This window comes from Solanum lycopersicum, chromosome 9, assembly GCF_036512215.1.
Source record: "Solanum lycopersicum chromosome 9, SLM_r2.1".
In the NCBI taxonomy this organism is placed as follows: Eukaryota; Viridiplantae; Streptophyta; class Magnoliopsida; order Solanales; family Solanaceae; genus Solanum; species Solanum lycopersicum.
Genome location: NC_090808.1, coordinates 5,280,732 through 5,307,130, shown reverse-complemented (window position 1 = coordinate 5,307,130; position 26,399 = coordinate 5,280,732). Strand labels below are relative to the sequence as shown.

Below are 26,399 nucleotides of genomic sequence, written 5' to 3'. Positions count from 1 at the left end.
TAGAACTGCCCCATTTAGATTTAAACAGTGGAAAAATCTGAAATTGGATTATCTTTTCCTAGATTTGGATATTGTGTTTTTTTTTTCTTTACCAAGTCAATAAAAAATGTTGATTTTATTGAAAATTTTATTTTTTATTGATTGGTTCGTTAATTATATGAATATTATTATGCGTGCGGTATTCAGCTTAAATTGAAAGATCAAATCAAATTAAATTGATTTTGATTTGGTTTAATTTTAGAGTGATACTTTATTTTATTTTATTTTTTTTATTTGATATATATAGAGAGAATTAAGTTGAAGTCAATCATTTTTATTATTTTTTGTTTATTGTCTTTTGTTGATTAAGTTTATATTTTATGTTTGAACATCTATAGTTATTTATTTATAAGTATTGTATTTTAAGTTTTGCTTATAATTTATATTAGAAAATTTACGTAAGAGATTCAATATATTACGGCTTCACCCTTAAAAAAATTTACCCCCTTGTTTTTAATCAGTTTGTTTTACTTTTTTTTAGCGTGTTCCACACAATATCTCTTTTTAAATTTTAGCAACTTTTTAATTATAATTTTTCACATGTCATTATCTAAATCATAAAATTAAAAGATTTTGATATAATTTATATATCTTATTTGTTACCATAAAATTTAAATTTTTTTATTATATTAAATTTGTGTCAAATTAAAATAAATAAATAAATTTAAAAAGAGCTTCTTTATATAAATAATCAAATTACGGATTTTGTCTCCTTTTTTTCGAATTAAATAATAATTAATCTTTACTAGTGAACAGATGTCTCTTTGACTGATCAGAATTCAAGGATATAGAAGCCAGAGATAGTGAAAAATGTAATTAAAGCTGGAAAATAAAATAAGTAAATAGGCAATTAAAAAGATAATGACCTAATAAAAGGTTAATAGATAACTATTAGAAACACTTCTGAATCTTTTCATATCTTCAATCTTAACAAGTGATTTAAATTTTTTATAAAAACATGAGATTTTTAATAAAAACTCATAAACATGTTGAAAATACCATTCTCATAAACTTGAGTGTATTTCATTATATTAAAAGATTGAAAGGGTATTTATATTTAATTAATTAAATAAACAAAGTCTTTAAAACTATTTTGAAAATAAAACTAATAATTTATATATAAATTTGTTCAATACTTCTCTCAAAAATTAATAGCGAGATGATCCCAACACAACTTCTTTCCTAATTTATTACTTCCTTAAAACAATTCGATAAATTTAAAGGAGAAACATCTGAAATATATTCGAATTTTAATTAAAATTATTATAACAATATTAACTTTGGGAAATGATATTTTACCTAACTACACTATTTAATAGTGAATTCTAAATGTATATATATGTTCCCCGTTGATATTATAAATATTGTATAATTATAAATAATAACGTATCCATATATAACTTTAAAATGTACTATTAAATAGTATAAAAATAAAAAATTATCTATAAAATTTAATATCGCAACAATAATTTCAATTAAAATTAAAAATTTTCAGATCATTTTCTCAAAATTTAACTATATCATTTTACAGGTAAATATAACCGCAGCAACATCCAACAAAATAGACAACGTAAGGATTCATCTGTTTCTGAGGATTTTTGATACGTTACACAAACAAATACTTCCAAAAGCTAGTAGAGAACGCAAATTTGAATACTAACAAAATTTATACGTACTCAAAATAGAAAGTATAATAAATAATACCTTTATTTATTTATTTCTATAAAAAAAAGTATTAAAAACACTTTAAACTTTATTTACCAAAATTAAATATATATTTGATCTTATAATATTAATAAAATTCATATCTAAATGATCGATAAATTTCGAATTGTCTTAAACATTTTTTCAAACTTTTATTAAAAATTCCATGTCGAATTTAAAATTACTTACTATATATAAAATATATCTAAAATTTAATATTTTAAAATTATTAATAATTGGAGAAGAAAAAAGGGTCAAAGATTTTGAGATAATATGAAGGGTCCTACTAAATGGATAAGTCGACAAGAAGCTTGAAGATGACACATTTGAAGATTACGTTACATTCGCAAAAATGTTATTTTATATTTTTAATTAAATAAATTTAAAAAAGGCACAAAAATCGAGGTTTCGCCGCATGATCTACATGTGTCCAAGATTTTGCCACATGTTGAATTACTATCCTTTTAATTTACCAATCCCCACCTCTTTCTCGACTACGATTTGGATCGTTTTTATGTATGTCGATTAATTTTATTATTTTCATGAACAACAAGGATTAGGTAAAACTATTTGTGTTAACAAATTGTTCTCATTATTAGCGCCAATAGTTACAAGTTTAAAATAGAACTTAAACAATGAACTCTTCTATTCGAAGACAAATCCTTCTGATTATTCTATAAAAGAAAGAGATTAGGGAGAGAGACGAGCAAAAAATTGTAAGATCTTAGGAAAACTTTTATATATAGCCATTTAAAAATATTTAATTACTTTTTATAGATAGTTTGATAATTACAATTTGTAGTTATATGTTACTTGGAGGAGAGAGGCGAGTGAGACTGGGAGAGAGAGTGAAAGAAAGGTGAATTGTTTATTATATTGGTTAGATAATTGTATATTATACATATGTAATTGTATATATAGCAAGAGAGATTGATAGAGGGAGGAGAGAGGAGAGTGAGACTGGGAGAGAGAGAGATGCGAGCGAGATCGATAAAGGCGAGCAAGAGACGGCAGACAGTGGAAGAGGGGTGAATTATATATCTATATATATATATCTAACTTTGTATTATATATATACATTTGTATAAATGGCAAGCGAGATTGGGAGAAGGAGGAGAGAGAGAGATATTGAGAGAGGGGGAATGAGGCTAGCGAGAGAGGGGATAGAGTGGCAGAGAGGTGAATTATATATGTATATAGGCTAAAACATTGTATATTATACATATTTATTTGTATATACTGGCGATTTATACATATACAAACATTACTAATTATATAAACTCAAAGTCAGCCCACGTAATTAATGTATAATGTTAGTCGCCAGTGGTAATTATAGAAAATTATAGCTATGATGAGAAAAAGGCCAAGTCTTTTGAGTTCGTTTACAAGTCCGGCCCAATTATCTAAATACACACTTGGGCCAGTCTACAGCATACATCCGGCCCAAAGTTTTATTTTCATCCAAAACACAATAAGTATAATATACACTCTTATAGTTAATAGATAATAATAATAATCCGACAATTTGGGATCAAGCAAACAACTTATAAGTAGCTTAACGTATATAATCTCCGTTTATTTTAATTGTCATGGTTTTTTTAGAGTCAAAGGATAAGTACTTTCACTAACATTTTACGATATATTTATTTTATCATATTGATATGCAAAAAATTATAATATATAGTACTTTTCATATGATTTTTTGAATATCTAAATTTTTTTATTTAAAATATCGAATTAATATAATTGAATTTTACTTTATAAATTAATTAAATTAACTTTTGAAAAGTACAACTTGATAATTAAAACTGCAATAATATGCATCTATGGAAATTATTGGCTTTTTTTTAAAACTATATAGCAATAAGTTGTTGTCATTAATTTAGTAGGGAGGAAAGGACTATTTCATGCTTGGTAGCAGTTGAGAATAATTCAAATCCAGTACAATTTGTTACTCTATTATGTAATTAATTTCTTATTTATTTGAGGAAAAACAAAACAAACTTGTGCTATCTAATCTTGCATATGACAGAGTTTCTAATAGTAAAATAAAGTCAAAAGCTCAGTGCCATAAGCACTTTAGCTCCATTTGTTTTATATTAGTCGTTAACATTATTACAAGTGATCGCTCAAAAATATTTGTCAAAGATACGTGATTAAATATACATTATAATTGCAATAGATCGGATATGTATTAGTGAGCGTAAATATGAAATTTAGGGATGAATATGATGCTTCGAATTTAAATAAGAAGACCAAGATAATATTTGTATAATATTTTTTTTTATCGATTTTTAATTGTTATGATTATCTTTTTTTAGAGTTAAACTATAAGAACTTTGACTAACATTTTATGATATGTTTATTTATCATATTAGTAAATAAAAAATTATATTTTTGGTTTTGAATGAATATGATGTTTGAATTTAAACAAGAAGACGAAAATAATTTTTGTATAATATTCTCTTTGTCGATTTGTAATTGTCATGATTATCTTTTTAGAGTTAAACTATAAGAAATTTGACTAACATTTTATGATGTGCTTACTCATCACATTGATAAACAAAAAATTGCAATTTATAGTACTTTTTATATGATTTTTGAATATCTAATTATTTTTTTATTTAAAATGTTGAATTAATATAATTTAATTTAACTTTAAAAATTAGTTAAATTAACTTTCGAAAAATGCAATGTGACAGTTAAAAATAGATCAAAGGGAGTATTATATAGTAATGTATATAAGTGTATAATCGGCCTCCTCTTATAATTTCATACAGTATAATATTTATATATGGGTATATACTATTGTATATTGTATTTTTTAAACAATGTGATTTTTTGAGTTTTGTACAATGTTGTGTACCAGATGAAAATTTTAACTTATGCTTATTATGTTATTTTCTATTCAAATTATATTATATTTAAATGAAGAAATTTTTCGTTTTTACTATTCTTTTCACGAAAATGAGTTGCAAAAATCAAGAATAAAAGAAGAAAGTTTCGCGTATACCAAAAAAGAACAGTCAATTTAGCCACTAAATTCAACTTCAAAAAAGTTATATTACTAATATCGATTCAAAATTATACAAGAAAAATAATAATCCATACCTCTTATGTATTCGAACCCTAGACGTTTGAAGCTTCGGTCCAAAATTAAGTAAACAAAGAATTCAAATAGTTCTGACTCAATATAATTATAACAAGTAAAATAATGAATCTTGAACTTTGCGCTTAATCTCAAAAATCAATTTATAAGGAAAAGATTGTCAAAGACCATATAAGGAGAAAACAATCTGTTCCTTCAACCAATATGGTACAATTTACAATTTGACATACACAAAATTTAAAAAAACCTATGAAAAATCATATGAATTTCCAAGGAAAACAATGAAGATTAGAGCAAGATCCATCCCAAGTAGCACTACACAATAAATCTTGATTTATTCCTTGTCCAAAATCTACATGATCACAACACTTGCAAACCATTCCAAGTGTCTCAAACACTTTCAAGTACTCTAACTTATTACTATGTTGTTGTTGTATAAAAATTGGTCTTCTAGCATCTACAAAACCAAATCTCGATTCTTCTTGAAATGAAAAATTGATAAACATAAGATATAACAAGAACAAATAAACCTTTAATGTAGACATGTTATGTATATTTTTTCTTGTTTCAAACTTTGTGATTATAGAAGGAGAAGAGACATTTATATATTTATATGTATATGTATGCAAGTTCTTAAAAAAAAAAAAAGGGATTAAAGTCAACTTTTAAGTACTCTTGAAGTTGAATGGGTGCAAAGTATAAATGTGGGCTTCTAGACTAGATGACAGAGTGTACATGTTGAAGTTTTCCTTTTTTTTTTTTCATAAAATATACAACTACTACAATACATAATTAATTATGTTGTAGAGTTTATCTACTTCCTCCTGCCTAAAATAATTGATGATTTAGGCTTGCATGCATGAAATTAAAGAATCATTTTATTTCTACAAAATAACTCTTTTTGTCCTATTTTATGCTCCATAGAAATCATAAATAAATAGGTTTTTAACTATTAATTTACCCCTTAATTATTTTTAGTACATTCTATTTATTTATCTTATTTATCTATACCAAGATTAACAAAAGAGGAGTTTTTTGAAAATTCAAAATATTATACTTAATAAAAAAAATTAAAAATAAAATCGTATGACTATAATTAATTCTATCTTGATTTTGTAAATTGACAAGTATCTGAAACAAATATTTTTAGTAATATGGACAAATGATATAAGATGGATGGAGTATAAAGAGTATTCCTTTCTTTCATAATTATCATAAATTTGTATATTAGATTAGATACGTGTCAAGCGAAAATTTACAAAAATAATATTTTAATTTTGACGTGACACGTTAATTTATTTTAATTTAGATTAACTTTAGAGATAACATCAATTATATTAGACAGGAGTAAGTAATAAATCTCTTAATTTACATACTATTTTTTTTTTTGGATGAAATAAAAAAAAATGAGAAGGAATTTTATTCCAAAACTTTAACGAAATTAGTTGGAGACATATTCAATATGACATATTCATTTCGGACCAAATATGATTAGGTATTCCTTGACATTTTCGGATCCATTAATTTTTTGAAAGGCACTCCCTGTTGACTTATTTATATTTAAACATAAAAATTGAAAAAAATAATATACAGATAAATTTTTTTATAACAATATTGTTTGTTTGAATATTTTATTATTATTATGAGAAATCATTATTATAAAATATATATAACATAACATAAAAAGAATTGATAGCAAAAAATCTTATAATGAAATAATGTAATATGTGATGACTGCTATAGAAATATATGATTATCTATACGTAAAAATATTTAGGGATAGGTCATAATATAAGTAAGATGCATGTTCAAAATATTTTGAAATTTTCAAATTTCCTAGTTAAAAATCAGTTAATTTATGATGTTGGGAGTAATTTTAAATTTAGGTGGTATATACTCTTTCATCAGCCATAAATAGGACATATCTGACATAAATATAAAAAGAAAAGGTTTGGCTTTACTTTCGAATATATCACAAGAACAAAGACTTATATCCTTAAAAAAAAAAAAAAAAAAAAGAGAGAAGGAGAAGCTAATAAATAACAAACAAAAAAATTTGCCTTTGTCATATTTGAACCTTGTAGAAGCATTAGGCTTTTGTCCGGAGCTTTTGGAATGGACCTTTAGCCCACACAAGAAGTTGTTGAAAGGAAACTTTCACATATAGCCACTTAAAAATAACTTAATTAATATTTATAGCTATACTTTAATAATTACAATTCGTAGCTACATGTTATATGGAGGAGAGAGGCGAGTGAGACTAGGAGAGAGAGGAGAGATAAAAGAGAGAGGGGGAAAAGAGTGGAACAAAGGTGAATTGTATATGTATATCGGTTAGATAATTGTATATTATACATATGTATTTGTATATATGGCAAGCGAGATTAGGAGAGGGAGGAGAGAGGCAAGCGAGGTTGGGAGAGGGAGGAGAAAGTCGAGTGAGATTGGGAGAGTGAGGAGAGAGGCGAGCGAGGTTGGGAGAGGGAGGAGAAAGGCTAGCGAGATTGTGAGGAAGGAGAGAGGTGAGCGAGAGAGGGCAGAGAGTGGGAGAGAGGTGAACTGGATATGTATATATATAATTGTATATTATACACATGCATTTGTATTATGGCAAGCGAGATTTGGAGAGGGAGGAGAGAGGCGATCTAGAGAAGGCAGATAGTGGGAGCGAGATAAATTGTATATGTATATAGGTTAAATAATTGTATGTTATACATGTATTGTATATTTTGACGAATTATACATATACAAACGTGACTCATTATACAAACTTGAAGTCAGCCCACGTAATTAATGTATAGTGTTAATCGTGTGTGATAATTATAATAAGCTATAGCTATGATAAATAATAAATAGTATAAATTTGCTTAACCGTGTAATTTTCCAATCTAATTATACACAGTTAATTTGACTTAATAGTGTGTGATCTTTTTAACCTCCTTGAAATAATATTCCACAATAATATTAGCAATTTTCTTTAGATGTTGTATCTCCTCAATGATCAAATTTAGTTTTTGTTGTGCTTTTGTTGTCATTAAGAGTGGCAAATTAAAAAAGTTTTGAAATTTAAGGAAAAAAAGTTACCTAAGTCTTAATAACTGAGTAGATTAGAGGTGACAATTTTAAGATTGATGCTAATGATATTATTTATTTTTTTTAAGTTCTATTATTATTTATACAGAGGGTCTATATATTTTCCCCTATCCACCTAGTTATTGCAACATGTACTCCACTTATAATAAGTTGATACAATTATAACTAATACATGTCAAATATGTAGCGTCGTCCACCCTGTCGTCCCCGATGTCATATACATAAGCACCATAATACGCTTCTCTAGGCACAGTCTGCTTTCTTCCGAACTGTCGCAAGACTCGAAACGGCGCGTAAGGGCGGATCCCTCGAATACCGGGTAAAGGAAGCACGACACATCTTCGACTTTCTACGACAACTTCTTTGGATATGAAGCGGTCGAGCATCCTTGAGGGTGTTCTTGTTGTCGAGAGTGTGCAGTTCTCGAGTTCCGGCACGCTTCGCCAAGTGGCTGAGAATCCACCATTGGAGGAGCAGATTACAGCCCTGGAAGTACCGATGTCCCTCTTTGCACTTACCCAAAGCGCGATATATGTCTGACAATATGACCGGGGCTACGGAGTAGTACTTTGTCGTTCCTTGATTCTCGTACCCTTTGAATAGCGTCTGGACGAGTGTTATGACTCTGGTGTTGATACTCAGGCTCGGGCCATGCGGGAAGACCATTGTTCCCAACAATGCTATGGCAAACGCCAATGGGCGGAGCTCGTTCCACTCCCTGTAGGAAATTCTAAATTCCCGATTATACGCGGCATAGAAACTCGCGTGTCCAAATCTAACGTACAGATCTCTGAACATTATGTGGGAATCTTGACACCAATAAGTGAAATCTTTTCTTAGTCCTAACCAATCCGAGATGTCCTCAACGGAAGGTTTGTTGGGGATAAACACGTCCTCTTGTTTTCGGGCTCTTCTTTCTAGGCCCGTTCCCACGGTGTCTATGCAATCCCTTATCTCTTCTAATGTAGGGGTGATTTCGGCCGTTCCAAAACGGAAGACCATTCTTTGGCTGTCCCAATACCCCGTGAGTACCTCTATCAACTCTGGCCAACCATTCATGTTGATTAGCTCGGTCAAGGCCCCTACATACTTGTTGAGAGTCCGCCTATGATCTCCGTCTAAGTCGTTGTGCCACATTGTTAGTTGGGGTGGCGCTGAGATGACCATGTTGAATTTGGGGAAGCGGTCCATACCTGCAAAACAAAAACCCGTTAGACTTTCCCCTACCCCAAGTTGGTTTTCACACATACACTTTCGAATGTCAAATAACATGATGCGTCGTGAGGTCGAAGACCTTAGACGCGATTTTGGTGGTTTTCTACTAAAATGGACTTAATACGCCTTGGGTATTAAGTCATCCTAGGCTGATGCCTAATTTTGGTTTTGGTTTCGCTCTAACTTAGGCTTTTCTAGAATTGTTTTCAAATAGACGGTTACCCGAGTCGGACAAACATCGGGGTGGAGCTATCGAATAACGTCGGATGACCGCATTCCAACTATTTATTTGATACTCCCAAATGATTTCTTGAGGTATTTCTGAGAGAAGTCGCGGTAAGCCGCGTAACTTCCGTTTCCTAATGCAGTCTATTTGCCGTTTGGCGGAAGTTATGCCATGAAATGCAATTATTCGAAAACTAAAGTATTTAAGCAAGGGAACAATTATCACAATTAGTCAAACAAGTTAGTCTTAAGGTTAGAATCCTCCAAATAGTCCCCAGCAGAGTCGCCATTTCTGTTTTATCAAAAAAATGGTGATTTTCGAAAAGAGTTTGTTTTCGACTTTTAGGAGTCGCCACTTAATTTTTAAGAAAAATCAAGAAAACTTTGTTTCTAAACAACCTAAACAGAAAAAATTGTTTTGAAACATTTTTAAGGGTTCGGGATTCTTATTAGTGTCTTAGGAAGGTGTAAGGCACCTAAGACACTCCGTTAAATACGGTTTTCCGACGATTAACTTATTTGACTATATTTTTTTTAAAGACTTGCGAATTTTGAACTACTTAGATATCTAGGCGAACTTTATAAGTTTTGAAATATTTTAACTTTGCAAAATCGTTTTAGGGCTAAGACACTTTATATTCAAATGAGTTAAAACATTTATCGTTTCGAGATTCCATTAAAGTTAAACCTTTTAAACTTAAGTCTAAGCGACTTTCAAATTCGAACATCTTTAAAGTTCCAATTTTTTAATTTCAAGTTTTGATAAAGCAAAAGGCGTTCAATGGGGGTTGGAGTTTTCTAATCCTCGACTAACGACATATAAATAAAAGCACGTAAACAAAGAGTAAAGAGAGAGAGAGAGAGGGAGAGAGAGATTCGGGTCCAAACTCGGGTTCTGTTCGCCTTGACCGAGTTTTGGACCCACCTGTTTTTTGGGTTTTGACCCCTTCTTTTCGTACCTGTCCTAGTCTAGACATATAAAAATATACAAAGAAAGTGAAACAATAAAGGCTTATGCCCATTACAAACAAAACACAACACAATACTAAAATCTTCTAATTCGCCTTTGGATTCTTCTTCAATCTTTCCGAAATTGGCTTCATACGTTTGCCTTGACTCGATAGAGGATTGAGCCTTTACGGCTCTTCCGGAATGCAAGGAGAGAAGGGAATCCCAAACGGACTCGAAGGAGTTTTCACATGCCACAAAAACAAGTGAAATAAGAATTGGCACCTTAACCAAATAACTAAAATAAATACAAAAAAAAGAAACATTTTTTATGTAATTAATCATTCAAAACGAACGTAAATTAAGCACATAATTGCAAAGAAGGAATTAAGACAAAACAATACACAATATCAACATACAAAACTCCCAAAGAAAAATGCTTGTTCGATCGAAACGGTATGCGGCAGTCCGACACCAAATTGAATTTTAACGGAAAACGAGAAGATGAGTGGCACTCGTCATATTTTTCCCCTATCTGACTCATGAATAGCACCAGATTGGGTCTATACTATATGCTATAGCTTCCACGAAACAAACTTGCATACATAAGACAAATAATAATAGCAAATTTTATTTGAGTCACTCACAGGCAAATGGAGGCAACTCTTTATCAGAACTTTGACAAAATGAAACATATAAAGTAACTTAGTAAAACCATTTGAATTCATGGAATGACAAAGTTTCGAAATGAAGAAAACTAAGGTAGACTAAGGAAGACAAGACACAACTACACCATGAGACTCCTCCAATCAACTTCGAAAGGTTGAACTTACATACATGACAATGCTAATGTCAAGCAGAAAAATCAATCACTGTATGACATTCATACAATTGAAGAACTCAACACGAACTCCATGCCGGCATCTCAGCTCATCCATCTATATGAGATGATGAGATGAAAGCTAGGACGTCGAGAGGGAAGCGACGACAGAAATTCATGTATATGCGAACCTATACTAAATAGAAGGTAGCAATAGTCCATGAGCAACCCAACCATCAATCACACATGCGAGTTTCAGACACTCTTAAACCAACAACGAGAAAAGCATGCTGTTCGACAGAAACTGCATAAAGAGCCAGCGAGGGAGCACGAATTCGCGGACTCAATAAAAAAAACACACAAACGAGAGCGACACTAACAAGGTATTTACAGGCATACAAACTCGACACGCTATTTCGATGGAAATGAAGATTAGACAGCCAAACCAAAACATATTGCAAAGCTACACAACCCATGTACTTAACGTTCGAATGTCAACAGGTTTAAACCCAAAACGAAACGAAAGAAACAAAAAAAAACAGTGATTCGATCAGCAGCAGCACAACAACCAGTAGACATATACGAAAAAAAAAAGGTTTCCAACACTCGCTCCACCATAGTGAGATCGGGAGAAGGAGAAAATTATATGAGAGAGTGTTTACCTGTTGAGGAGCAGCGAACTTGGGACGACGAGCGAGATGAACGACGACTTCCACACGCGAACCACGGCTGCGACAGATTCCAAAACGTCCAACCCACAGAAAAAAGAGAAGCCGAATCTTCTCGAGATTTCCTTTTTCAACTCAAATTTTTGTTTTCAAAATTTTCCCCAAGAGATTTGCTCTGTTTTAAAACAGAGAACAAAGATGAACCAGCACTCCGGTCAAACTCCCTGTGTGGAGACGGAAGAAAAGAAAACAGAAAACTTCCTCCAACAGTTTCTCAAGCCTCAAAATTATAACCGAAAATCTCTAACCCTTTTGTGTTCGAGTTTTATTTCCGAAAATCCAACAAAATGGTTAAAGTTCTCACCCTCTGAAATTTTGATAAAAATCCCTAAATATTTAACGATTCTTCAATTCCGAAAATTCCAACCCCTTTTCTGAAGGAGAAGAGGGGTTTAAATAGAAAGGAAAAAGGTTGCGGACGAGGGAGGGCGGGAACGTGACATTTGATTTCAAAATTTGAAATCTCTTCCATTAATGGTGCACCATCCCTTCTGAAAAGTTCGTCCTTTGCGGAAACGGAAAAAGGGGAAGGGATGGCTAGCGCGTCTGCCATAGCCGAATACAGGTCTGCCACCGCCGAAAGCAGGTCTGCTGCGAGGCGTACTGGCGAGGAGAGAGGAGAGGTGAACACGCGAAGGAAACGCGCGTCTGTTTCTGGGAAAGAGGGGGTCGCGTTTTCTGGGTTTTTGTCGCGTCTGGGGTTTCCGGGGGTTGTTCCTTATCTGTTTTGGGTTGGTGTGAAGAGGAAGAGGGAAGGGAAAGGGTTTGGGTCGGGTCGGGTTAATAGACAAAAGGGTTGGGTCGATTTTAGGTGGGCCGGACATGAGAGTGGGCCTGGGAGATTAATTTAGTGGGCTGAGGGGATTGAGGGATTAGTTGGTTTGAAGGGAATTAAGTTTAGTGGGTTGGAAAGGGAGGGAGGTGGGCCGCCTGAATATTGGATAGAGGCCCAAACCTGGCTCTTCCAAATTAAATGGAAAAAGGGTTTAATTTGAATAATAGCCAATTGATTTAAAAACGAATTTGGTATAAATTTATTAACGAGCTTATTTAAAGTAACTAGTTTGATAGAATACTTTCTAAACTTAAGATATACATATATATACATATACATATGCATACATATATATATATATATATATATTTTACTCATAACATATACAAACTATATATACAATTACGTAATATATATATACTTATCTACCGTTATGATAAGTAGCATAAGCTCCGTATATTATATATATTTTTTACTTATATATATATATATATATATATATATATATATATATGTATATATATGTATATATATATATGCATATATATATATATATGTATACGCATATATACATATATACATACTTTTTTTTTTTGAATTTTCACAAGATTTATAAAACTAATTAACTTAAATAATTTGAAAAACTCACGAAGCTCGATAATTAATTTATACCAACGTGGGTCAAAATTGGGTGTCAACAACTGTCCCTCGTTTTACTTGGGTTGATGCAAGCAACTCGAGGAAAATGAAATTGACCGGACCAATTTTGACCAACTCCATTCGTTTTAAAGAGAGGATTCGACACAGGGTTCAGGGGTTATGGTCGAACCCTGCGAACGGGTTTCCTACATATCTCCGGCTATATGAGAATTCAGGCCCTTGTAGTTCAAATAGATTGATTTATCGCACGATTTTGAAAGAATCAAAGCCACTTCGATACCGGATTATGAAGGTATTGAAATGCTCGAGAATAGAATTCGAGAGCGAATGTCGGAATGCAGCCGAGTTTTCAACATTGAATCCGCCTACATACCCTTAAACCTTCGGAATCAGGCTGTGTGTAGTTCGACTCGAACGTTGGAAAAGGAAAACTATTATGCTAGCTAACCTTCGGGTTTGGACGAGTGACACATTAAACGAGTATGAAAAAGAGGCTTGTAACCTCTTAGCCATGAATGTGGCGCGCTTCACACCCATAATTAAGAACTTACACGGACATAATTTCCAAATCTTTTGGCGTATTGTCACTCAGATTGGAAACTTGCTTCCGATAAAACAAAACTTTCGGAAGCGAGACAGAAACTGACAGAACTAGAGAAAACCCGTAAGCCTCGAGAGGGTGGTTCGATTGTGGTGGAAGTCGCTCCTCTGCTCGCGTCCTAAGAGTTTGACACTCCTCTTTGGACTGTGTCCCAGTTCGCTGCTAAGAAAAAGTTCCACGTTGTGCTGCATCCTTTTTGATGTCGTCCGCACCTGTGGTTTTGGAGAATTCATCCTTTTGGATGCTCTCGACAAAGACTGAGATAAAACTCGTCAGCTTAAAAAATGCAATTAGGATGGGAGACAGTGTCTTTTACCATGTCGACACTTCATTGTTCTCCTCCATGTTCGACGTCGACTCGATCGGTCTGACGTCCAGCAAATAAAGCTTATGCCCTGTGTTTTGCAATATCATCTTCAATGTATTCCATACTTGATGTCGAAATAAATAAATGAATGCTGATGCGATATTGATGTTTCTTTTGTTGTCATCTTCGATACTCTCCATGATGTTTGTTTTTATAAGAAATAACATAATGCAGTCGAGGCCAATGGATAAGTATTGCTCTTTCTTTATCCAAGTACGTCTTCTCGCGGGTCATGAATATCTTCCCGCGATACGTAAATTCCTGCGAGATATGAATCTTCTCGCGATGCATAACTTTTAGCAAAGAATAAAATCTTCTTGCGATGTGCAAATTTTGACGAGGCATGAATTCTTCTCGTCGTGCATAATTATTGACTCGCGATGCATGATTCCGCGATGCATGAATTCCAGCGAGGCATAAATTCTCCTCTCGATGTATAAATTTCGACGAGGCATGAAATCTTCTCGTCATGCATGATTATTGACTCGCGATGCATGATTCCGCGATGCATGAATCCCAGCGAGGCATAAATTCTTCTCGCGATGTATAAATTTTGACGAGGCATGAAATCTTCTCGTCATGCATGATTATTGACTCGCGATGCATGATTCCGCGATGCATGATTCCGCGATGCATAAATCCCAGCGAGGCATAAATTCTTCTCGCGATGTATAAATTTTGACGAGGCACGAAATCTTCTCGTCATGCATAATTATTGACTCGCGATGCATGATTTCCGCGATGCATGATTCCGCGAGGCATAAATTCTTCTCGCGATGTATAAATTTCGACGAGGCATGAAATCTTCTCGTCATGCATGATTATTGACTCGCGATGCATGATTTCCGCGATGCATGATTCCGCGATGCATGAGTTCCGCTATGCATGATTCCGCGATGCATGAATTCCAGCGAGGCATAAATTCTTCTCGCGATGTATAAATTTCGACGAGGCATGAAATCTTCTCGTCATGCATGATTATTTATATTGCCCCCGTGAACAGTAACGGCAAGACGACCTCCAAATAATATATCGACTTGATCGATAATGATAAAAATAATAATTGCATAGCTGTCTCTTCTGAGGTAATGCATTGTCTTGATCGACAATAATCATCTTGCTTTGATAACGCGATGCAAATAGCGTCTTCTATAGAAATCGTGAAATCTTCGCTAAGATTCCTTTTTGATCCACCTTTGAATCTGGCCAGGCACTTTGTAAATTTTATGTATTGGGGAATGGCTTGAAATAAACAAACACATTCACAAGCATCTTGGCATAAAGATATGAAATGCTTCTTGCTTTCAATAAAATCACCGGCTTTGGAGATAGTTTTCTCCTTCTCCGTATTCATCAGTTGGAAGAACTCGGCCGATTTCGAAGTGAAGCCATAAACCTGCATCCACAGAAAAATTGTCAGCTTTAAACATACTGATCTGTGTCGATCCCTTCGATTGTTTGCTCCTTGTCTTGACGTCCTCGGTTGATTTCCCGATTTCCCGACTCTCGATAGATAAGAAAATATCTTATGCCAAAACAGATGAAATATAAAAGGAAATTATTTTTAAGAGAAACAAGAAATTTTTTAAGAAATAGTATCTCGAAAAGTCAATGCCAAGTCATGTCATGTCAGGCTTAACGAGCTTCTTTGAGTCCGACGCTCGTCGAATGAATTTCAGAGGCATTCCGGACTTGTGGGGAAGTCCCATGACGAAATTTTGAGGCTGTCCTCAAAATTTCTGTCCCAGTTTAGTATCTTGCTCCTCTTTCCATTGTAATCGCACAAATCTCGGAATTTTTGAGATCTTCTCAAAAATTCTGTCCCAGTCGCAAATTCGAAATGTCTTTAGTTTGATCACTGAAGAGAAGGTTCCTTCTGGAGAATTTTTTGAGTCCCTCTAAAAAATTCTGTCCCAGTTTCTATTGTAGAAGGGGGGAATAGAATTTACGAGATATATGACCGAGCCCTTGTGGCGCCTACGTATCCCATTGCGGCAGGAATCAGGTCAAACGTAGTTCCCCTTAAAGGTTAACAAGAATAAAATTTACAAAGAAACCGACCGAGGCCGACAAAGGCCGCCTACGTATCTCATGCTTGAGAATTCAGGTCGAACGTAGTTCAAATGCAAAGAAATGATTAAAGGGGATAAATGGGGTGACCGAAGCCGACATGGGCCGCCTACGTATCTCGTTCTCGAGAATTCAGGTCAGACGTAGTTCGTTACAAGAGGGATAAGAATTCAAATTCGAACAAATACAGGCAAACAGAAGATTACAAGTAAATGATGGAAAATGCAAAACGAACTTCACGCGTAATATCTCTTGACAGCATCTGAGTTGATAGGCTTGGGCCATACAGCGCCATCCATCTCTGACAAGACTAAAGCACCTCCAGATAGTACTTTGCGAACCATGTAAGGACCTTGCCAGTTCGGTGCGAACTTTCCTTTGTGCTCGTCTTGATGAGGAAAAATACGCTTAAGAACCAACTGACCAACTTCAAAATTTCTGGCTCTTACTCTTTTGTGAAAAGCGCGAGTCATTCTTTGTCTATACAACTGGCCATGGCAAACAGCAACCATCCTCTTCTCATCAATCAAAGCTAGTTGGTCAATCCGTTTGCTAACCCACTCAGCATTACTTAGCTCAGCTTCTTGGATGATCCTCAGTGACGGTATCTCGACTTCAACAGGTACGACTGCTTCTGTTCCGTATACTAGCAAGTATGGAGTAGCCCCAGTTGATGTTCTGACCGTCGTTCGATAACCCAGTAGAGCATATGGCAACATTTCATGCCAACCCCGCTGCTTGTCAATCATTTTCCTCAGAATCTTCTTGATGTTCTTGTTGGCGGCCTCTACAGCTCCGTTCATTTGAGGGCGATAAGCAGTGGACCTTCGGTGAACAATCTTAAATTGTTCACATATCTCTTTCATCAGATGACTGTTGAGATTTGCACCATTATCCGTGATGATGGATTCTGGAACTCCAAATCGGCATATCAGATTGTTGCGGACAAAGTCGGCCACCACTTTCTTGGTTACCGATTTGTAAGAGGCTGCTTCCACCCACTTGGTGAAATAATCGATGGCAACCAAAATGAATCTGTGTCCATTAGAAGCGGCTGGCTCTATAGGACCGATGACATCCATTCCCCAAGCTACAAATGGCCAAGGCGAACTCATAGCATTAAGTTCGTGAGGTGGCACCCGTATCAGATCGCCGTGCACTTGACATTTGTGGCATTTTTGCACGAATTTGCAGTAGTCATGCTCCATAGTCATCCAGAAATAACCGGCTCGAAGGACTTTTCTTGCCAAGGTAAGCCCGTTCATATGTGTGCCACAGACTCCAGCATGTATCTGTTCAATAAGCCTCACGGCTTCAGTAGCATCCACGCATCTCAAAAGGCCCAAATCTGGAGTCCTCCTGTAAAGGACTTCTCCATTCAAAAAGAAATTGAGAGCCATACGACGTATCGACTTCTTTTGATTAGATGCGGCGTCTTCTGGATATGTCCCAGACTCCAAGTACCTCTTTATGTCGAAATACCAGGGCAAACCATCTGGTTCTGATTCAACATGTGAACAATGGACCGGATGTTCCTTCAAGTCTATATCCAACGGGTCGATGTAATCAGTATCCGGATGTTTGATCATTGACGCGATGGTGGCAAGAGCATCAACTAATTCATTCTGTATTCTGGGAGTATGTCTGAACTCGATCTGGCGAAACCTTTTACACAGATTTTGCACATATTGTACGTAAGGTACAATCTTCGGGTTCTTCACAGCCCATTCTCCCTGAACCTGATGAATCAAGAGGTCTGAATCTCCAATAACCAGTAACTCGTAGACATTCATGTCAACGACCATTTTCAAACCGAGAATGCAAGCTTCATACTCAGCCATGTTGTTTGTGCAGTTGAATCGTAGTTTAGCCGCTATAGGATAGTGCTGACCAGATTCTGATACCAAGACTGCTCCAACACCTTTACCCTGGTGGTTCACCGCTCCATCGAAGAATAATCTCCTACCTGGATAAGCTTCAGAGATATCTTCACCCACAAATGACACTTCTTCATCGTGAAAATATGTCTTGAGAGGTTCATACTCTTCATCAACGGGATTTTCCGCAAGATGATCAGCCAAAGCTTGTGCTTTTATTGCCTTCTGAGTCACGTACACGATGTCAAACTCACTCAACAGCATTTGCCATTTAGCTAACTTCCCGGTCGGCATCGCTTTCTGGAAAATATACTTCAATGGATCCATTCTGGAGATAAGATATGTAGTATACGACGACAAATAGTGCCTCAGCTTCTGGGCAAGCCACGTCAGAGCACAACATGTTCTTTCCAGCAGAGTGTAACGAGACTCATACGGAGTAAATTTCTTGCTGATGTAGTAGATTGCCCTTTCTTTCTTCCCTGTCTCGTCGTGTTGACCCAGTACACATCCAAAGGCGTTATCTGAAACAGATAAATACAGCAACAAAGGACTCCCTTCTCGCGGAGGAACCAATACTGGTGGGTTAGACAAGTAGCTCTTGATAGCGTCGAAAGCGGTCTGACACTCCTCAGTCCACTTAGTTGGGGCATCTTTCTTCAGCAACCTGAAGATAGGCTCACATACCACTGTCGATTGTGCTATAAACCGGCTGAAATAGTTCAACCTCCCTAAGAAACTCATCACCTCTCTCCTCGTTTTCGGCGGAGGTAACTCTTGAATCGCTTTGATCTTGGAAGGGTCGAGCTCAATACCTCTTCTGCTGACTATAAATCCCAACAACTTCCCAGCTGGGACTCCAAAAGCGCACTTGGCGGGATTGAGCTTCAAGTTGTACCTACGTAAACGTTCAAAGAATTTTCGCAGGTGTGTCAAATGATCCGAACTCTCGCGGGATTTAATTATGACGTCGTCCACGTACACTTCAATTTCCTTGTGAATCATGTCGTAGAAGATAGTTGTCATGGCTCTCATGTAAGTGGCACCGGCGTTTTTGAGCCCAAACGGCATCACCCTGTAGTGATATACCCCCCAAGGCGTGATGAAGGCCGTTTTCTCCGCGTCTTCTTCATCCATCAGAATCTGGTGATAACCCGCGTAGCAGTCCACAAATGACTGCATCTCATGTTTGGCACAGTTGTCAATCAGAATATGGATATTTGGCAACGGGAAATTATCCTTTGGACTAGCCTTGTTGAGATCTCTGTAATCAACGCAAATCCTGATTTTTCCATCTTTCTTGGCGACCGGAACGACATTCGCCAACCAGGTGGGATATTGCGTTACTTCTACCAAACGGGACTCTATCTGCTTGGTGATTTCCTCCTTAATCTTCAAACTCAACTCAGGCTTGAATTTCCGAGTCTTTTGCTTCACTGGCTCGAACCCTGGGTTGATAGGCAGCTTATGAGATACGACATCGGTACTCAGCCCCTGCATGTCACTGACCTTCCAAACAAACACATCGCTGTATTCGGCAAGCAAATGAATCAGGCTCTCCTTCTGAGTTTCATTCAGGTGAGTGCTGATCTTAACCTCTTTGACACATTCTGAATCTCCCAAATTTACCGTCTCTGTTTCCTCCAGATTCGGTTTATGTTGATTCTCGAACTGTCGAAACTCTTCTACTACATAGTCTGGTTCCCCACTTTCTTCGTCGTAGTCGTCAGCATCGTCGTCATTTACCTCATTTTGTTCGTTTAGCTCATGACATGACATGACGTTGGCAGGTTTGTAACTTACGTTACTGAAATCATAAACAGACAAAATTAGAAAAGTAAAATATAACAAGCAATCAAATAAAGAAAGTCAAAATAAGGAGGCTTTCATTTAAATTGAATCAAAAATGCAAATTTGGGTCATGGCACAAGGCCGTGTCGCCCTTTAAACAATCATAACAAAATTCAAAATCAAGAAATGCAGAAATGGTGGGTCTCGGGCCTCTTCCGAACGACCACCGATTTTGGCATGCACAAAATAACTCCATTCTACCACAGAGTTCGGGGCATCAGGATCGGCGTGGACGCCCAATTTTGCAGCATCTCCCCTAGTTCAGCATCACGAATGCCTGCTGGCTCAGCCTCCTCCTCGATGACGGCGTTGATCTCCTTGAACAGGTCACGGATTCCTTCCCCATCGTCTGCAGACTCGGCATGCTCCCGGACTGGAAAGGAGTGATAGAGATGTGGGATCGGCTTAGTAAACCCTTGATCCTTTCTCCTCTTCATCTTCAAATCATCATCTGTGGGGATGTACCCCAAACCATACTTTGATCCTATAGCAAGGACCGGAATTGGCTCGATGATCCCTTGTGCATTCCTTCCTAATCCGAAACCTGGTTCGAATCCGCTCTGCAGCATTACCGTGGCAATCATTTTGTACACGGCCGGCATGGGAGTCTGTGGTGCCAGGCCCTCATCGGTGGCATTTACCAACTCCACTGTGTAGAAGTCCGAAGTTTGCGGCGTCTCGTCCAAGATCGGCACCTGCTTACCTGAATGGCTCCTTTCCCCGTGAATAACTAGTTCTTCATTTCTCCATACTAGTTTCATCACTTGGTGAAGAGTGGAAGGGATGGCTCCAGCCATATGAATAAATGGTCTTCCCAAAAGGAGGTTATAGCTGGTGTCGATATCCAACACCTGGAATTTTGCCTCGAACTCCGCGGGGCCCATTTGGATGATCAAGTTCACCGCTCCTAACGTCTCTCTCTGCACACCATCAAATGCTCTCACATTGACCTGGTTTTTCTCCAACTTTCCAAGGTCAAACCTCAGCTGCTTCAGCGTGGACAAGGGGCATATGTTTAGGCCAGATCCGTCGTCTACCAAAACACGGTTGACGATCTTTCCGCGGCATACCACGGTGATGTGTAGAGCTTTGTTGTGGGCTCTCCCTTCGGATGGCAACTCATCATCGCAGAATCTGATACGGTGTCCCTGAAGGACTCGGTGAATCATAGCAGCTACATTGTCGCTGCTTGTGCCTGAGGGCACGTATGTATCATCAAGAGCTTTCATTAAGGCCTGCCTGTGGGACTGAGAGCACATCAGCAGGGCCCACACAGATATCTGAGTTGGAGTCTTCTCTAAATGTTTGACGATGGAATAGTCCTTCGGCTGCATCCTTCTCCAGAACTCTTCTGCTTCCCCCTCGCTTATCGGCCTCTTAGCATGGTCCTTCTTCTGTCCTCCGAGAGCAAGCTCGTCAGGAGTGTAGCACCTTCCGGACCTAGTCATGCCTTGAGCCACGGCCGTTTCTATCACAAACTTGGGTTTGGGGAGAGTCTTTGAGGGCACCAAGGCAACAGCCTTTGCAGGTGTCAGAATGACAAACTCTCCTTTCTCCCTGACGCTCAAAGAAGCGACAGCCCTCTCCAAGTCTTCCTGAACAATAGGAGTAATTCTCTTGGCTTCACGCTCATCATCATCAATTTCTATCATGTTGATGTTCCCACCCCCATGATTTGGCAACGGATTCGTGTTGACGTTTGGCGCCGCGGGCTGAAGAGAGACCACTTCCTGGTCAATCAAGTCCTGGATCTTGTGCTTGAGATTGATACAATCTTCTGTATCATGTCCAACACTGTTGGAATGGTAAGCGCATCTCTGCTCCGGTCTGTAGAATCTGGAATGGACATCCACGGGCTTGGGGCCCACAGGGTGGATGTATCCAGCCGCGGATAACCTTTCGAACAATTTAGTTCTGCTTTCAGCCAACACGGTGAAGCTTCTAGAGGGCTTCTTCTCAGACCTGGGGTGAGGGGGATCATACCCGCCCTGCTGTGGGGGAGGGACTTGTTGGTAATTGCGGGCGTTTGGTCGTGGAGCTTGGGTTCTGGGGTAGGGATTTGTTTGGTGGTTTGGCCTTGGGGCTTGGTAATTTGGATGGGGGCTTTGATATGCTGGGGTTTGTATTTGATATGCGGGGAATGGCGCTTGATAGCTTGGCTGTACATTAGCGCAGCTGGGAGCGACATTCTGGTAGTGGGGAGGGACTTGATAGGCTTGGGGGTAGTTTGGAAAATTTTGGGGAATCGAGGGTGGATTCTGATACGACGCAATATGGGCTTCTGGATAAGTGGGGCCGACATTGTAGTGGCTGGAATGATTTGAGTTTGGACGGTAGGCTTGATGAGGCTGTGATGGAGGGTAAGGGCGGCCTTGGGGACGTGGTAAGTTTCTGGGGGCCTTTCTTCCCCCGTGGGAGATGGCGTTAACCTCTTCTCTTTTCTTCCTTACCAGTCCGGAAGACCCAGGTGATGCAGACACTCGGGCTATCTTCCCCGACTTCAGGCCATCTTCAATAGTCTCACCCACCTTGACTATCTCGGCGAACTTGGCGCCGATTAATAAGATGACTCTGTCATAATACTCGGGCTCCTGCACCCGCACGAACACCTCCACAATCTCCTTCTCAGTCATTGGAGGCCTCACCCTCGCTGCCTCCTTCCTCCATCTGTACGCGAACTCGCGATAGCTTTCTGTGGGCTTCTGCTTCATCTTCTCCAAGGAGTACCGATCAGGGACTATTTCGACGTTGTACGCGAATCTGTCGATGAACTCCTTAGCCAGTGCACTCCAACTGGGCCACTGTCGAGTCTCATGTGACGTGAACCACTCCAGGGCTTCACCGCACAGGCTCCGGCTGAATAACCTCATTAGCAAGGCTTCATCTTTGCCAACTCCCACGAGTTGGTCACAGTACGCTCTGAGGTGTGCCATGGGGTTGCCCGCCCCACCGAAGGTATCAAACTTCGGGATCTTGAACCCTTCAGGCAGGTTCAAGTCTGGGTGGATGCATAGTTTTGCGTAGCTTAACCCGGCGACGTCTGGAGTACATTGCAATTCCCTCATTGCCTTCCGGATCTCCTCCTTCATGTCTACCTTTGCTTCTTCCCTCGACCTCCACTCTCTTTCTTGCTCCTCATAGTGGTCCAACTCGGAGCCGTGCACCTCATGCTCGACTGGGATTGGGACTTGAAAAGTGGTTCTTTTGGGGAGGGGTGGAGCTATGGAAGGGCTTGGAACGTTCTGTGCGGTTTGATAATTTTGCGGAAAATTTTGTGGATTGGTATTTTGGTTAAAGTGGGGATGCGGTGTTTGGGAATTGACGGCGGCGGGATTTTGGGTTTGATTTTGGGGTAATGGGGCTATTGGATGCTTTGGGGGTGTGGTGGTATTTGTGGAGGATTGTCTGGGGGTGGTGAGGGAGCCTGATAGGAGACTGACGCGTATTGGGGGTTTTGGGTGGTTATATCTATTCTGGAGGGGTTATGCACGGGTGTCGATGGACGTTGCTGAGTAGGATCCGAGCTGGACGAGGGGAAGTATGTAGGGGGTCTTGCGTCGAGAAAGTTGGGGCCGAATCCGGGCGGAGGGGTGTCTTGCCTCCGTTGCATCTCTACCCTCATGTCAGCTATTTGCTGCATCAACTGCGCAATAAGCTCATTCTGCTCTGCCACAGTTGGCTGAGCCACCACGACATCTGTGAGGCTGATTTGTTCATTGTTGTCGCCCATGTCTGTATTTGCGTTTAATCTGGGGAAGGAATCTGCGCGACCTTTTGATCTGGTGAAGTAGTGGTGATCTGCCAGCTTTATCGACACAGATTAGTAAGAGGTACCTGTGATGTAAAAACAACTCCAAGGCAAATTTGTTAGTGCATATCCGGAGTACAAAATGCATAATATCGCACATAAAACAGATAAACACACAAGTCACTTTGTTTGAGGATATCTTAACCCGCGAATGAGGACGGAAATATATTTTGAACAAACAGGAATTTGTTTGTTTTGACGTCATCTCGGGAAAGCTGAATCACGTTGAGCTATGGTTTTCTTGCAGCTGCTTTTCGTCGTCCGTTGATCTTATCTTCGTATCTCCGAAACACGGAGGAGAATGAAAATTTTTGGTGATAGGGGCCGGGCCGGGAAAGGCTGCCTACGTATCTCGCGAGGAGAATTCAGGCCCAACGTAGTTCGAATACAAGGATGAAAATTTTTCATTCATTCTTTCATTGTGATTACAAGGGAATTGGAAAACAACATTGAAATTTCTGGAAAACAGCATTTGGCGATTTCTTGTCTTGTGGTGGCGTCATTCCTTTCCTTTCAGACAGTCGGAAATGGAGGCTTGTAGACGATTTCTTCTTCATCGTCCTCCTCAATTACTTCATAGCCGGGGCTACTGTGATCTGTTCCCTGTTCACGGGCGGGATGTTTTCCGCCTTTTAAGTTGCTATGGGTTGCCAATTCTTCGTCGAGTGCCGCACTTCTGGCCAACGACACGGCAGTCTCGATATCTATTTTCGCTTCTCTCGCCTTTCCTTCGTGTATCTCCAAACGAAGCAGGTTCAACCTTTTCCTTAGGCTTTCGGTTTCCATCTCAACCTCCTTCTTTCTCTTTATCTGTGACGCCAGATCTTCATCCAAGGTTGTGACCGCAGCTTTGTAGATCGTCGTGGTTACGTCTACTTTGAGTCTTTCTTCTTTAATTCTCTGAATCTCTCGAGTGATTCGTTCGATCTTTCTTTGTAGTTCCTCCTCAGTGAGCTCCATCTGGACGTTCTTGCCTTTGTCCATAGCGGTGATTCAACTTCCCTGGGATGATAAAGCGGTATTTAGGATTTGTGGTGGGAGATGGATTTTGCGTGAGAAACTAGAGACTCGGAAATTTTGGTCGGACATTTTAATAGTGGCTTCTGTATACTCTTTAGAGTTTTGGGCTTGGAGTGGGTTTACAATATCTTCATTCAAAGCAACGTAACACATAAGCATTTAAGTGCACATAGGTAACGCGTCCTAATCATGCATGGGGACCCTTTTGTGCCAAGGGTAGGCCTAACGCATTCGAATGATGTACGTGTGAGTTTAAACCAGTCAAGTGATTCCCCCCAGAATAACATTTAACAATGAGTGAAATGTTTTAAAAGGGAAATAAACAAACCCACGCAGGGGCTATTTAGAAAGTGCGATAATATTGGGCCCACGCAGGGGCTAAAGCAATGCGAATACAACAAGGAAAAACCCGCGTAGGGGCGATATCCACTATGCCGCTCCGGACGATCCCGCTCCGTCGTCGTTTTTCTGGTTTTTGTGCTGTTGGAACATGTACCTCAGCATCAACAGAAAGCCTTCGCCCAGACGCCCTTTGTCTTCCAGGCTCTCGTATCGCATCCTCTCAATTTTCTGCTGGATCCAGTTGTCGAACTCTTCATACCCTTGCTTCAGTCTCTCGATCTCTCGAGTTGCCCTTTCGAGTGCGTCTTGATTCTCTACGAATTTGGCGTAGACCTCATTAGCTTCTTCCTTTAATTCTCGTAATTCAGCCTCTGCTTTGGCCTCTTTGTCTGTCACACTACGAAAGCTACGCGGAATCTGAAAGGAGATGTTTTGTATATCCCTCTTCAACCATGCTTTGTAGCCTTCGTCACATCCAGCGTTGAATCGGTCAGGGGCGATACTGTCTTTGCCCATGCGCTTGGCATTCTTCCATTCTCTGAGCATCTCTGTAGCGTCGTCCACCCTGTCGTCCCCGATGTCATATACATAAGCACCATAATACGCTTCTCTAGGCACAGTCTGCTTTCTTCCGAACTGTCGCAAGACTCGAAACGGCGCGTAAGGGCGGATCCCTCGAATACCGGGTAAAGGAAGCACGACACATCTTCGACTTTCTACGACAACTTCTTTGGATATGAAGCGGTCGAGCATCCTTGAGGGTGTTCTTGTTGTCGAGAGTGTGCAGTTCTCGAGTTCCGGCACGCTTCGCCAAGTGGCTGAGAATCCACCATTGGAGGAGCAGATTACAGCCCTGGAAGTACCGATGTCCCTCTTTGCACTTACCCAAAGCGCGATATATGTCTGACAATATGACCGGGGCTACGGAGTAGTACTTTGTCGTTCCTTGATTCTCGTACCCTTTGAATAGCGTCTGGACGAGTGTTATGACTCTGGTGTTGATACTCAGGCTCGGGCCATGCGGGAAGACCATTGTTCCCAACAATGCTATGGCAAACGCCAATGGGCGGAGCTCGTTCCACTCCCTGTAGGAAATTCTAAATTCCCGATTATACGCGGCATAGAAACTCGCGTGTCCAAATCTAAC

At 38.6% G+C, this 26,399-nt stretch overlaps 1 protein-coding gene across 1 annotated transcript; it reads right to left on the bottom strand.

Annotated features, from left to right (window-relative positions):
- Positions 1–15,266: 15,266 nt before the first annotated feature.
- LOC138338267 (uncharacterized) lies at positions 15,267–23,812 on the bottom strand. Its single transcript, XM_069289056.1, has 8 exons — positions 23,573–23,812; positions 20,284–23,324; positions 19,483–20,038; positions 19,214–19,407; positions 18,486–19,129; positions 17,424–18,398; positions 16,804–16,988; positions 15,267–15,680 (listed from the first exon to the last, which is right to left on the bottom strand). Exons 1-8 carry the CDS (start codon positions 23,810–23,812, stop codon positions 15,267–15,269), a joined length of 6,249 nt encoding a protein of 2,082 aa, XP_069145157.1.
- Positions 23,813–26,399: the final 2,587 nt, after the last annotated feature.

Excerpts from the sequence above, each read along its gene's own strand:
- LOC138338267 (XM_069289056.1), bottom strand. The coding sequence starts at position 23,812 with ATGGGCGACAACAATGAACAAATCAGCCTCACAGATGTCGTGGTGGCT. Across the intron at positions 20,039-20,283 it reads CTGATGCCCCGAACTCTGTG|TAACGTAAGTTACAAACCTG; the intron begins GTAGAATGGAGT and ends TTATGATTTCAG. Across the intron at positions 19,408-19,482 it reads ATTACAGAGATCTCAACAAG|TCATTTGTGGACTGCTACGC; the intron begins GCTAGTCCAAAG and ends CATGAGATGCAG.